Source organism: Salmo trutta, chromosome 7, assembly GCF_901001165.1.
Source record: "Salmo trutta chromosome 7, fSalTru1.1, whole genome shotgun sequence".
Lineage (NCBI taxonomy): Eukaryota > Metazoa > Chordata > Actinopteri > Salmoniformes > Salmonidae > Salmo > Salmo trutta.
The window spans coordinates 46,962,802-46,976,679 of record NC_042963.1 but is presented as its reverse complement, the minus strand read 5'-3'; the positions used below and the strand labels follow the sequence as shown (position 1 = coordinate 46,976,679).

General features: G+C 44.6%; 1 protein-coding gene across 2 annotated transcripts in view; it reads right to left on the bottom strand.

The window, feature by feature from the left end:
- Positions 1-5,121: 5,121 nt before the first annotated feature.
- Positions 5,122-13,878, bottom strand: part of asz1 (ankyrin repeat, SAM and basic leucine zipper domain containing 1) — a 46,892-nt gene continuing 38,135 nt past the window's right edge. Inside the window, exons 12-14 of one of the 2 annotated variants that reach the window (XM_029759177.1) lie at positions 8,025-8,130; positions 7,673-7,786; positions 5,122-5,812 (exon numbers count right to left, since the gene is read on the bottom strand). In XM_029759177.1, the coding sequence (XP_029615037.1) occupies positions 5,660-5,812; positions 7,673-7,786; positions 8,025-8,130 (373 nt within the window). In that variant the 3' untranslated portion in view covers positions 5,122-5,659. The remainder of the gene's footprint in view (positions 5,813-7,672; positions 7,787-8,024; positions 8,131-13,878) is intronic. The other variant, XM_029759178.1, reaches the window with a different exon arrangement.

Below are 13,878 nucleotides of genomic sequence, written 5' to 3'. Positions count from 1 at the left end.
GATTATTTTGACTATAACAAATACTCATATGAAACATATTGTGCTATTTATCAGACTACTTTGTGTCAAAGTTTAACAAGGACTCTCTCCTCCTCACTAGTGTCATGATCAAAGATATGATCAAGAGCCTCACATACAGTAAGTATATTGTTTGGTCATTGTGCTGCCACAGAAAGAATTGCGAGCAAGGCCTCAAAAAAGCTTTTATATACCAGAGCTGCGAGAAAAGTTCCATATATTATTGAAACAATGTTGCGATTGTTTGTGAGAATGCCAACAGGTGTGGTTCCCGTGGGGGAAAGATTCTATTGGGGAAAGGTTCCCTTGGGGGTTGCCATGGAAGCCAAGAAGAGGAGGTGAGGTGTGTGTGTGTGCGCGCAAACACACATGCATGTGGGGTCTGGGAGAGGAAGTGTGTTCATCTGATGAATGGGCATGTGCCTGAACTCAATTTTATACACTAATTGTTGCCTCACCCATTCATTTCTAATGACCGGGAACACCACAGGTGTACAAAAGTTAAATAAAACACCCAAAATGTAGTTTGTGTGTTCAGATGCCCTGTTTGGACAAAGTCATGGAACCTTATGACAATCAGATTAAATTAACTACATTTTTCAGAGAAAACTTGTAAATCGGTCAAATTCCACCGGAACACAGCAGGAGGGTTACTATTAGGTATATTCGTAGACGTTAAATGCACAGATTCCTCAAAGACCGCAACAAAAGGTGATGTGTGCATTTAAAATGGGATTATCACATTCTTTTGAACTCTCTTCTCAATCTGTACGATTGTCACATTGTATTTACTTTATCTTTGATCTCCGTTTTATGTAAGCGATTTAATGTTCGTCTCGTCTTTGTATCGGGAGGTCTGATCTTCTGACCGGATGAGATTAATGCTCAAATTGGAGTCACTCTCATGATCTCCGTGGAAGAATTGAACAAAACGTAGGGAAAATTCATAAAACCAATATGCCACCAGTCTTATGAAGAAACTTTGAGGCTTCATTGCTTGCTTTTTCAGCATTAAACACCACTCTATCAGGTGCAAGAATAGGCTAGTCCTACAGATTGCAGTGAAAGGATGATCAACTGAATTGCGTCACATGATATTCGATGCATTGTTTATAGAGACATTATAAACATGTAAGAATGAATAATACTAATTATAATCCCACAATATGGATTATATGTCTTGAAACTATTTAGTTTATAAATTGTTAAATGTTCAATATCAAAATTACCCACAAGTTGTTTCAATATCTGTTTTATAATGCTTAAGACTAAACTATTTGGAGACAAAATATTAACCATAGTAATCTTACAATTAAGTTTATGAACTCAATATAAATCTGTTAGAAAATAAACATAATTGAAATGGAAAATCTCTACCAAAAAGTATCTTTAAGGGGAAAATGTTTTTCTCCCAAAGACACAATATTTACTTTATATCTGAACATTTCAATATAGTTTGCACCACTGACAGCATCCTGTCGGGCTGTATCACCGCCTGGTACGGCAACTGCACCTCCCGCAACCGCAGGGCTCTCCAGAGGGTGGTGCGGTCTGCTCAATGCATCACCGGGGGCACACTGCCTGCCCCAGGACACCTACATCACCCGATATCACAGGAAGGCCAAAAAGATCAAAGACATCAACTACCTGAGCCACGGCCTGTTCACCCTGCTATCATCCAGAAGGCAAGATCAGAACAGGTACAGCAAAGCTGGGACTGGAAAAACAGCTTCTATCTCAAGGCCATCAGACTGTTAAATAGCCATCACTAGCCGACCTCCACCCAGTACCCTGCCCTGAATTTAGTCATGGTCACTAGCCGGCTACCACCCGGCTACTCAACCCTGCACCTTAGAGGGTGCTACCCTATATACAGTGCATTCGTAAAGTATACAGACCATGACCTTTTCTACATTTTGTTACATTACAGCCTTATTTTAAAAATTGATTTAAATTTTTTTCCCTCTAATCAATTTACACACTATACCCCATAATGACAAAGCAAAAAACAGGTTTTATTTTTATTCTCCAAATGTATTAAAAATAAAAAACTGAAATATCACATTTACATAAGTATTCAGACCCTTTATTCAGTACTTTGTTGAAGCACCTTTGACAGCGATTACAGCCTTGCGTCTTCTTGGGTATGACGCTACAAGCTTGGCACACCTGTATTTCGGCAGTTTCTCCCATTCTTCTCTGCAGATTCTCTCAAGCTCTGTCAGGTTGGATGGGGAGTGTCGCTGCACAGCTATTTCCAGGTCTCTTCAGAGATGTTAGATCGGGTTCAAGTCCAGGCTCTGGCTGGGCCACTCAAGGACATTCAGAGACTTGTCCCGAAGCCACTCCTGTGTTGTCTTGGCTGTGGGCTTAGGGCCATTGTCCTGTTGGTAGTTGAACCTTCGCCCCAGTCGGAGGTCCTGAGTGATCTGGGGGAGGTTTTCATCAAGGATCTCTCTGTACTTTGCGCTGTTCATCTTTCCCTTGATCCTGACTCGTCTCCCAGTCCCTGCCGCTGAAAAACATCCCCACAGCATGATGCTGCCACCACCATGCTTCACCGTAAGGATGTTGCCAGGTTTCCTCCAGACGTGACGCTTGGCATTCAGGCCAAAGAGTTCATTCTTGGATTCATCAACCCAGAGAATCTTGTTTCTCATTGTCAGAGTCCTTTAGGTGCCTTTTGGCAAACTCCAAGTGGGCTGTCATGTTCCTTTTACTGAGGAGAGGCTTCATACTGGCCACTCTACAATGAAGGCCTAATTTGTGGAGTACTGCAGAGATGATTGTCCTTCTGGAGAGTACTCCAATCTCCACAGAGGAACTCCGGAGCTTTGTCAGAGTGACCATCAGGTCCATCTCCCGATTGCTCAGTTTGGCCAGGCCTAGGAAGAGTCTTGGTGGTTCCAAAATTCTTCCATTTAAGAATGATGGAGGCCACTGTGTTTTTGGAGGCCTTCAATGCTGCAGACATTTATTGGTACCGTTCCCCAGATCTGTGCCTCGACACAATCCTGTCTCGGAGCTCTACAGACATTTCCTTCAACCTCATGGCTTGGTTTTTGCTCTGACATGCACTGTCAACTGTGGGGCATTATATAGACAGGTGTGTGCCTTTCCAGATCATGTCCAATCAATTGAATTCTCTAGAAGAAAAAGAAACGCACACCTATTAAGGCGAGGTGCTGGGTAACGGAGTAGGAAACTTGAAAATAAGGGAGAGCCGCACACTCACAATCAATTGAATTCACCACAGGTGGACTCAAGAATGATCAATGGAAACAGGATGCACCTGAGCTCAATTTTGAGTCTCATAGAAAAGGGTCTGAATACATTTAAAAAAAATTCTAATAAGCTTTTTTCGCTTTGTCATTATGGGGTATTGTGTGTAGATTGATGTGGAAAATATGTATTTAATCAATTTTAGAATAAGGCTGTAACATAACAAAATGTGAAAAAAAGTCAAGGAGTCAAGGGGTCGGAATACTTTTCGAATGTACTGTACATAGACATGGAATCCCTGGTCACTTTAATGTTTACATACTGTTTTATTCATTTCATATTTATATACTGTATTCTAGTCAATGCCATCCCATTAAACTACTGCTGTTTATGTACTATTCTATCCTATGTACTCTACAGATATACCAAATACTCTATCCACACACTGTCCATAATGTCGATACATCCCATCCATCCATATACTTAACACAAATATAAAACGCAACAATTTCAAATATTTTACTGTTACAGTACATGAGAAAATCAGTCAATTGAAATAAATTCATTAGGCCCTAAAATGTAATTGTGTTCGTTGTCCGTCGCTTATGCCTGCCCATACCATAACTCCACCGCCACCATGAGGCACTCTTGTTCACAACGTTGACATCAGCAAACCACTCGCCCACACAACGCCATACATGTGGTCTGCCGTTGTGAGGCCGGTTGGCCGTACTGCCAAATTCTCTAAAACATCGTTGGAGGCGGCTTATGGTAAAGAAATTAACATTAAATTATCAGGCAACAGTTCTGGGGGACATTCCTAGTCAGCATGCCAATCGCACACTCCCTCAAAACTTGAGACATCTGTGGCATTTATTTGTGTGACAAAACTGCACATTTTAGAGCTGCCTTTTATTGTCCTCAGCACAAGGTGCACCTGTCTAATGATCATGCTGTTTAATATGCTACACTTGTCAGGTGGAGGGATTCTTGGCAAAGGAGAAATGCTCACTAACAGGGATGTAAAAGCTTAGAGAGAAATAAACTTCTAGTGCATCTGGAAAATTTCTGGGATCTTTTATTTCAGCTCATGAAACATGCAACCAACACTTCACATTTGGGTTTATATTTTTGTTCAGTGTACATACACACAGTACCAGTTAAAAGTGTGGGCACACCTACTCATTCAAGGGTTTTTCTTTATTTTTACTACATTGTAGAATTATAGTGAAGACAAAATATATTTTAGATTCTTCAAAGTATCCACCCTTTGCCTTGATGACAGCTTTGCTGGCATTCTCTCAACCAGCTTCACGAGGTAGTCACCAGGAATGCATTTCAATTAACAGGTGTGCCTTGTTAAAAAGTACATTTGTGGAATTTCTTTCCTTCTTAATGCGTTTGAGCCAATCAGTGACCATGAAGGCCTGATTCACAGTCTCTGAACAGTTGATGTTGAGATGTCTGTTACTTGAACTCTGAAGCATTTATTTGGGCTGCAATTTCTGAGGCTGGGAACTCCAATGAACATATCCTCTGCAGCAGAGGTAACTCTGGGTCTTCCTTTCCTGTGGCGGTCCTCATGAGAGCCAGTTTCTTCATGGCGCTTGATGGTTTTTCCGACTGCACTTGAAGAAACTTTCAAAGTTGTTGAAATTTTACGGATTGACTGACCTTCATGTCTTAAAGTAACGATGGACTGTCGTTTCTCTTCGCTTATTTGAGCTGTTCTTGATTTCTTTAACACTTTTTTATGACGTGTTCACTTATTTTCTACCATGTAGAAAATAGTAAAAATAAAGAAAAACCCTTGAACGAGAAGGCGTGTCCAAACTTGACAGGTACTGTAGATACTCTGGACATTGCTCGACCTAATATTTATATATTTCTTAATTCCATTCTTTAACTTTTATATTTATTTGTATTGTTAGATATTACTTTACTGCTGGAACTAGGAATGCAAGTATTTCGCTACACCCGCAATAACATCTGCTAAATATGTGTATGCGACCAAAAAAATGTGATTAGATTTTTAGTAGCCTAAATAGTTTGTCATATAGTCAACTACATAAAGTACTGAATATTGAATAATATGTAGGGGATGGATTTCCCTAATAATGTCCTAACTTGTGCAGCAACTTCATGCAAAAAAAATGCTGGATAAAGAAATAGTTTTTATTTTACAAAAGCCCACAAAACTGCTTAAAACAATTAAGAACTCAATAAAAAAAACAAGAACAAAGTATAACAAATATAAGGAACCTCAGTCAAAAACTAAACTTTTTTGCATTTGAGTTATTCTCATTCGGCATAATTCCTCAAACAGAAATGTAAATTAAGACAATTAAGCTAATTGATTGGTAACCTATGACAATTTATCCAACGTAAGAGTAAATTGGATAATAAAGGAGCTGTCAGTCTAAAGGTAAACCTTGACACTCTTTGCTCTGGACAGGGCAAACAGCAGGCCTGCTCCAAGCATGCTCAGTGCAAGCTTCTTCAGGATCCGTCTCCTCCAGTCGCCGTGGGAACCAGGTGGAGGAAGTGGGCAGAAATCTCCTGCTGGGTCCATCTTAGGAAGAGGAGCAGCAGAACGTCACAAGGTAAGAGGTGAGAAAGAGCACAGTGGACACACAAACAAGAGATGCGCACACACCATGGCTGTGTCTGAATACCCATACTAGTGTAAAAAAAGAAAGTTTTACTGTATGTGACATTTTGAAAATATTATTCCCAAATTAATCGGATTATCATGGGGGGGGGAATTCGGTCTTCAACAAGGTCCGCACTGAATTTTATTATATTTTCTTGCCCTCAAAATGTAGATTTTTTTCCTCCTCTTTTTTTATGCTCCCTGACTGTCTAGCGTTCATTTCAGTGATTATCATTGAGCTGGATACAGTCCAGAAACTGAATGAATGTAAGTCCTTTATCATTACTACACTGTTTCCATTTGGTTTTAGTAATATTGAGTTTGTTTCCCCCCCTCGGATTGTATATTTGACACTCCTGCCCTACAAGAACCTTCCGTCTCGACACTAGATGGTAGCCATGAGCAGTGTTTTGTCATGTGACAACTCTTCACACACCGTTGTGTCCTATCAATCGGTCCATTTATTAGGAATAAAATGAAACCGATCTGGGTGAGGTGATCTGTTTAAGTATGCAAATTACAGTTTGAATAAGAGAAGCACTCTGCACAGTATACCACCTGCTGCACCTGACAGGTAGATATGGCACAGATCTACCATTCTACAGAGTAATGTCCAACCCAAGGAACAATTCATGCCCCCCCAATCTCCAAACTTTCTGGCAGGGCAGATATATTGTGTGTGTGCGCACCTGCGCTCTGTGTGTGTGTAGGGGGATGGGTGTCAAGACGAGCCCCCACAGATAAGATAAACGGGTGCGAGGGCCTTCCCCCTGGGCCCTGAGCCAGTGTCTCCAAATGGCCTCTGTTGGTTGTCGGATTCCTACCCCCCTCCTTCCTCACCCTAACCCCCCCCCCCCCATCTCCACTCTGACAGGACACTGTCACACTGTCTCTGAGTTATAGGCTGTGAGGACTCGCCCTGTCAGAATCCTACACACAGGGCACACACACAGTGTGTAAACGCTGGATGAGCCATGGCGAGGATGAGAAGGGGAGTTGACCCAAGTGTGCAGGAAGTTTGGAGCAGACCTGGGAAGAGATGGTTAGGGCAGTGAAAGGGTGTGGAGGACCAGACAAAGAGAGATGGTTAGATCAGTGAAAGGGTGTGGAGGACCAGACAAAGAGAGATGTTTAGGGCAGTGAAAGGGTGTGGAGGACCAGACAAAAAGAGATGGTTAGGGCAGTGAAAGGGTGTGGAGGACCAGACAAAGAGAGATGGTTAGGGCAGTGAAAGGGTGTGGAGGACCAGACGAAGAGAGATGGTTAGGGCAGTGAAAGGGTGTGGAGGACCAGACGAAGAGAGATGTTTAGGGCAGTGAAAGGGTGTGGAGGACCAGACGAAGAGAGATGGTTAGGGCAGTGAAAGGGTGTGGAGGACCAGACGAAGAGAGATGTTTAGGGCAGTGAAAGGGTGTGGAGGACCAGACAAAGAGAGATGTTTAGGGCAGTGAAAGGGTGTGGAGGACCAGACAAAGAGAGATGGTTAGGGCAGTGAAAGGGTGTGGAGGACCAGACGAAGAGAGATGGTTAGGGCAGTGAAAGGGTGTGGAGGACCAGACAAAGAGAGATGGTTAGGGCAGTGAAAGGGTGTGGAGGACCAGACAAAGAGAGATGGTTAGGGCAGTGAAAGGGTATGGAGGACCAGACAAAGGAAACAAGACTGTTCTCCAATTTGTTCTCTCAGAGTGGCCCACTGAGGGGAGCAGAAACATAGTGGCGGGGGCTCTTGGGTGACAGTGACACGCACACAGCAGTCAGAGAAAAAGGTGTGAGATGTACCTTGTGCAGCAGGTTCTTGAGGCAGGCGACCTCTTTCTGCAGGTCTCCAGTCTGGGCCACCAGCTCATTACAGATGGCCTGGGCCTCCTTCTTAGGGTCCAGGGACAACACCAGCTGAGGACAGAGAGAGTAAGTTAGGGGAGCTAGAAACAGGTTCGCTCTAGAAAAATCCATCAGTACTATAGTGTCTGACTGAAAACGCACTCACTTAATCTAACCACAAACATGAGTGGGGGCACCCCACTTTAGTAGGTTATACAACCATACTGTCTGCTTTCAGTCAGACAACAGCATTGATGGATCAGTCGCCAGTCCTTTAGATTATCAGAGAGGGACAGGGAATGACACACACCTCAGAGGCTCGGCGGGGGAAGCGGCTGATGACGTCCTGTACCGTCTCTGTTAAGTAGCAGCACTGCTGCCTCAGACTGATCAGGAAGTTATACAGCTCCTCACTTCTATAAGGACACACATACACCATTAGACAACTTTTCACAGTACTTCCCACTATCTATCAGTGTTGATGAAAGGGATGGGCATTTTCAATTATACCATTTTTCATTTTTTTATTTTATCTTTATTTAACTAGGCAAGTCAGTTAAGAAAAAATTCTTATTTTCAATGACGGCCTAGGAACAATGAGTGCCTTGTTCAGGGGCAGAACGACAGATTTGTACCTTGTCAGCTCGGGGATTCGATCTTGCAACCTTCCGGTTACTAGTCCAACGCTCTAACCACTAGGCTACCTGCCACCCCAATAATGCAATTTTCCGGATATCTAGATGGCCTGGGATGTCCATGGCAGAGGTAAACAGCAGACAAGGTGCTTTTCTTCAGTAATTTGTCAGCAACAGCGAAGGAAAAGTCTGATTTTTGCAATGATAGAACTGATTCTGTTACAAATAGCTTTTCTGGTGAGTGTTTTGCATTGATACGTTTCAGGTATTGTGGAAACTCCATTTGCGGAGTGCCTTTAATTGCTATTTCAAGAGGGGGAAACAGCATACCGATGCCAGGGCAGACTGGAGGGCAGTAACTCAATGCACCGTTAGAAAAACTACATTCAAAAGATTTTTGTTTTACTAAATTAAGAATTTCAAATGTCATGCTATAGCCTTGTAGGTAGAAATGTCACAAGGATAATTGAATTTAGACATAGCCTTTTCATTGTTAAAATAGGCCAAACATCCAGATATTCGATTAACCGTGACCATGCCTAGTTGATTAGTCTCTTTCTACCTCAACCCAAGTGTGTTTATGTGTGACTGTCAGTGTGAGTGGGTGAGCAGCACAACCCGTGTCAGTCCGCATTCCTGCCCATCTCAAGTATACCCCCTATACGTCTCACCTAGACCAGGAGGGAGGGAGAGACAGAGGTCACCTGCAACAGACAGACATCTCCCCCTCTCCTCTGCTCCTCTCTATCCTGTACTATCAGTCTTGGGTGTGCTAGATAAACTAACAGAGCTGTAGTCCCAGGTCCCGAGCCTCTGGAAGGAGATAGTAACTCCAGTCTGACTGACACTGTTTACACGCCCGCTGACAGAGTGTGAGCATCACAAAACGGCTGCTACACATGCAGGAAAATGTACCATTAAGATAAAACAACCCATCAACACACACAGGGCAGCGGAACAATCGCAGCAAAAAAAGAAATGTAAAAAATCAGACCGCAATGAATACGATGTACAAATAATTGGGATGTAAAACGTTTTTTTTTTTTAATCTAGTTTTGAGTTATGAGAGGAAATCCTGGCCATTGGCCACACACAGTCTTATGTCTGTTCATTTGTCTGTTGTGTAGAGGTCAGTTGATTTAACTGTGACTGCCCAGTCGCCCGTCCGTCCATGTCAGTTGTTCCCCGGTGTGAAGATCCCCCCTGTCCACCAATCTGTCTGTCAGTCCATTAGTCATGTACTACAGGTGAAAATCCATCTAACATCCCAGGCCATCTAACATCCCAGGCCAACTAGAACATGACCATCTAACATCCCAGACCATCTAACATCCCAGGCCATCTAACATCCCAGGCCAACTAGAACATGACCATCTAACATCCCAGGCCAACTAGAACATGGCCATCTAACATCCCAGGCCAACTAGAACATGGCCATCTAACATCCCAGGCCATCTAACATCCCAGGCCAACTAGAACTTGACCATCTAACATCCCAGGCCATCTAACATCCCAGGCCATCTAACATCCCAGGCCATCTAACATCCCAGGCCATTAACATCCCAGGCCATTAACATCCCAGGCCATTAACATCCCAGGCCATCTAACATCTCAGGCCAACTAGCACATGGCCATCTAACATCCCAGGCCAACTAGAACATGGCCATCTAACATCCCAGGCCATCTAACATCCCAGGCCAACTAGAACTTGACCATCTAACATCCCAGGCCATCTAACATCCCAGGCCATCTAACATCCCAGGCCATCTAACATCCCAGGCCATTAACATCCCAGGCCATTAACATCCCAGGCCATTAACATCCCAGGCCATCTAACATCTCAGGCCAACTAGCACATGGCCATCTAACATCCCAGGCCAACTAGAACCTGACCATCTAACATCCCAGGCCATTAACATCCCAGGCAATTAACATCCCAGGCCATTAACATCCCAGGCCATCTAACATCTCAGGCCAACTAGCACATGGCCATCTAACATCCCAGGCCAACTAGAACATGGCCATCTAACATCCCAGGCCATCTAACATCCCAGGCCAACTAGAACATGACCATCTAACATCCCAGGCCATTAACATCCCAGGCCATTAACATCCCAGGCCATCTAACATCTCAGGCCAACTAGCACATGGCCATCTAACATCCCAGGCCATCTAACATCCCAGGCCAACTAGAACATGAACATCTAACATCCCAGGCCAACTAGAACATGGCCATCTAACATCCCAGGCCAACTAGAACATGGCCATCTAACATCCCAGGCAAACTAACATCCCAGGCCAACTGGAACATGACCATCTAACATCCCAGGCCAACTAGAACATGACCATCTAACATCCCAGGCCAACTAGAACTTGACCATCTAACATCCCAGGCCAACTAGAACATGGCCATCTAACATCCCAGGCCATCTAACATCCCAGGCCAACTAACATCCCAGGCCAACTAGAACATGGCCATTTAACATCCCAGGCCATCTAACATCCCAGGCCAACTAGAACATGGCCATCTAACATCCCAGGCCAACTAGAACATGGCCATCTAACATCCCAGGCCAACTAGAACATGGCCATCTAAAATCCCAGGCCATCTAACATCCCAGGCCAACTAGAACATGACCATCTAACATCCCAGGCCAACTAGAAAATGACCATCTAACATCCCAGGCCAACTAGAACATGGCCATCTAACATCCCAGGCCATCTAACATCCCAGGCCATCTAACATCCCAGGCCAACTAGAACATGGCCATCTAACATCCCAGGCCAACTAGAACATGGCCATCTAACATCCCAGGCCAACTAGAACATGACCATCTAACATCCCAGGCCATCTAACATCCCAGGCCAACTAGAACATGGCCATCTAACATCCCAGGCCAACTAGAACATGACCATCTAACATCCCAGGCCAACTAGAACATGACCATCTAACATCCCAGGCCAACTAGAACATGGCCATCTAACATCCCAGGCCAACTAGAACATGGCCATCTAACATCCCAGGCCATCTAACATCCCAGGCCATCTAACATCCCAGGCCAACTAGAACATAACCATCTAACATCCCAGGCCAACTAGAACATGGCCATCTAACATCCCAGGCCAACTAGAACATGACCATCTAACATCCCAGGCCAACTAGAACATGACCATCTAACATCCCAGGCCATCTAACATCCCAGGACAACTAGAACATAACAATCTAACATCCCAGGCCAACTAGAACATAACCATCTAACATCCCAGGCCAACTAGAACATGGCCATCTAACATCCCAGGCCAACTAGAACATGACCATCTAACATCCCAGGCCAACTAGAACATGGCCATCTAACATCCCAGGCCAACTAGAACATGACCATCTAACATCCCAGGCCAACTAGAACATAACCATCTAACATCCCAGGCCAACTAGAACATGGCCATCTAACATCCCAGGCCATCTAACATCCCAGGCCATCTAACATCCCAGGCCAACTAGAACATGGCCATCTAACATCCCAGGCCAACTAGAACATGGCCATCTAACATCCCAGGCCATCTAACATCCCAGGCCAACTAGAACATGACCATCTAACATCCCAGGCCAACTAGAACATGGCCATCTAACATCCCAGGCCATTTAACATCCCAGGCCAACTAGAACATGGCCATCTAACATCCCAGGCCAACTAGAACATGACCATCTAACATCCCAGGCCAACTAGAACATGGCCATCTAACATCCCAGGCCATCTAACATCCCAGGCCATCTAACATCCCAGGCCAACTAGAACATGGCCATCTAACATCCCAGGCCAACTAGAACATGGCCATCTAACATCCCAGGCCAACTAGAACATGACCATCTAACATCCCAGGCCATCTAACATCCCAGGCCAACTAGAACATGGCCATCTAACATCCCAGGCCAACTAGAACATGACCATCTAACATCCCAGGCCAACTAGAACATGACCATCTAACATCCCAGGCCAACTAGAACATGGCCATCTAACATCCCAGGCCAACTAGAACATGGCCATCTAACATCCCAGGCCATCTAACATCCCAGGCCATCTAACATCCCAGGCCAACTAGAACATAACCATCTAACATCCCAGGCCAACTAGAACATGGCCATCTAACATCCCAGGCCAACTAGAACATGACCATCTAACATCCCAGGCCAACTAGAACATGACCATCTAACATCCCAGGCCATCTAACATCCCAGGACAACTAGAACATAACAATCTAACATCCCAGGCCAACTAGAACATAACCATCTAACATCCCAGGCCAACTAGAACATGGCCATCTAACATCCCAGGCCAACTAGAACATGACCATCTAACATCCCAGGCCAACTAGAACATGGCCATCTAACATCCCAGGCCAACTAGAACATGACCATCTAACATCCCAGGCCAACTAGAACATAACCATCTAACATCCCAGGCCAACTAGAACATGGCCATCTAACATCCCAGGCCATCTAACATCCCAGGCCAACTAGAACATGGCCATCTAACATCCCAGGCCAACTAGAACATGGCCATCTAACATCCCAGGCCATCTAACATCCCAGGCCAACTAGAACATGACCATCTAACATCCCAGGCCAACTAGAACATGGCCATCTAACATCCCAGGCCAACTAGAACATGACCATCTAACATCCCAGGCCAACTAGAACATGGCCATCTAACATCCCAGGCCAACTAGAACATGGCCATTAACATCCCAGGCCAACTAGAACATGGCCATCTAACATACCAGGCCAACTAGAACATGACCATTAACATCCCAGGCCAACTAGAACATGACCATTAACATCCCAGGCCAACTAGAACATGACCATTAACATCCCAGGCCAACTAGAACATGACCATCTAACATCCCAGGCCAAGTAGAACATGGCCATCTAACATCCCAGGCCAACTAGAACATGACCATCTAACATCCCAGGCCAACTAGAACATGACCATCTAACATCCCAGGCCAACTAGAACATGGCCATCTAACATCCCAGGCCAACTAGAACATGACCATCTAACATCCCAGGCCAACTAGAACATGGCCATCTAACATCCCAGGCCAACTAGAACATGACCATCTAACATCCCAGGCCAACTAGAACATGACCATCTAACATCCCAGGCCAACTAGAACATGACCATCTAACATCCCAGGCCAACTAGAACATGGCCATCTACATCCCAGGCCAACTAGAACATGGCCATCTAACATCCCAGGCCAACTAGAACATGACCATTAACATCCCAGGCCAACTAGAACATGACCATCTAACATCCCAGGCCAACTAGAACATGGCCATCTAACATCCCAGGCCAACTAGAATATGACCATTAACATCCCAGGCCAACTAGAACATGACCATCTAACATCCCAGGCCAACTAGAACATGGCCATCTAACATCCCAGGCCAACTAGAACATGGCCATCTAACATCCCAGGCCAACTAAAACATGACCATTAACATCCCAGGCCAACTAGAACATGACC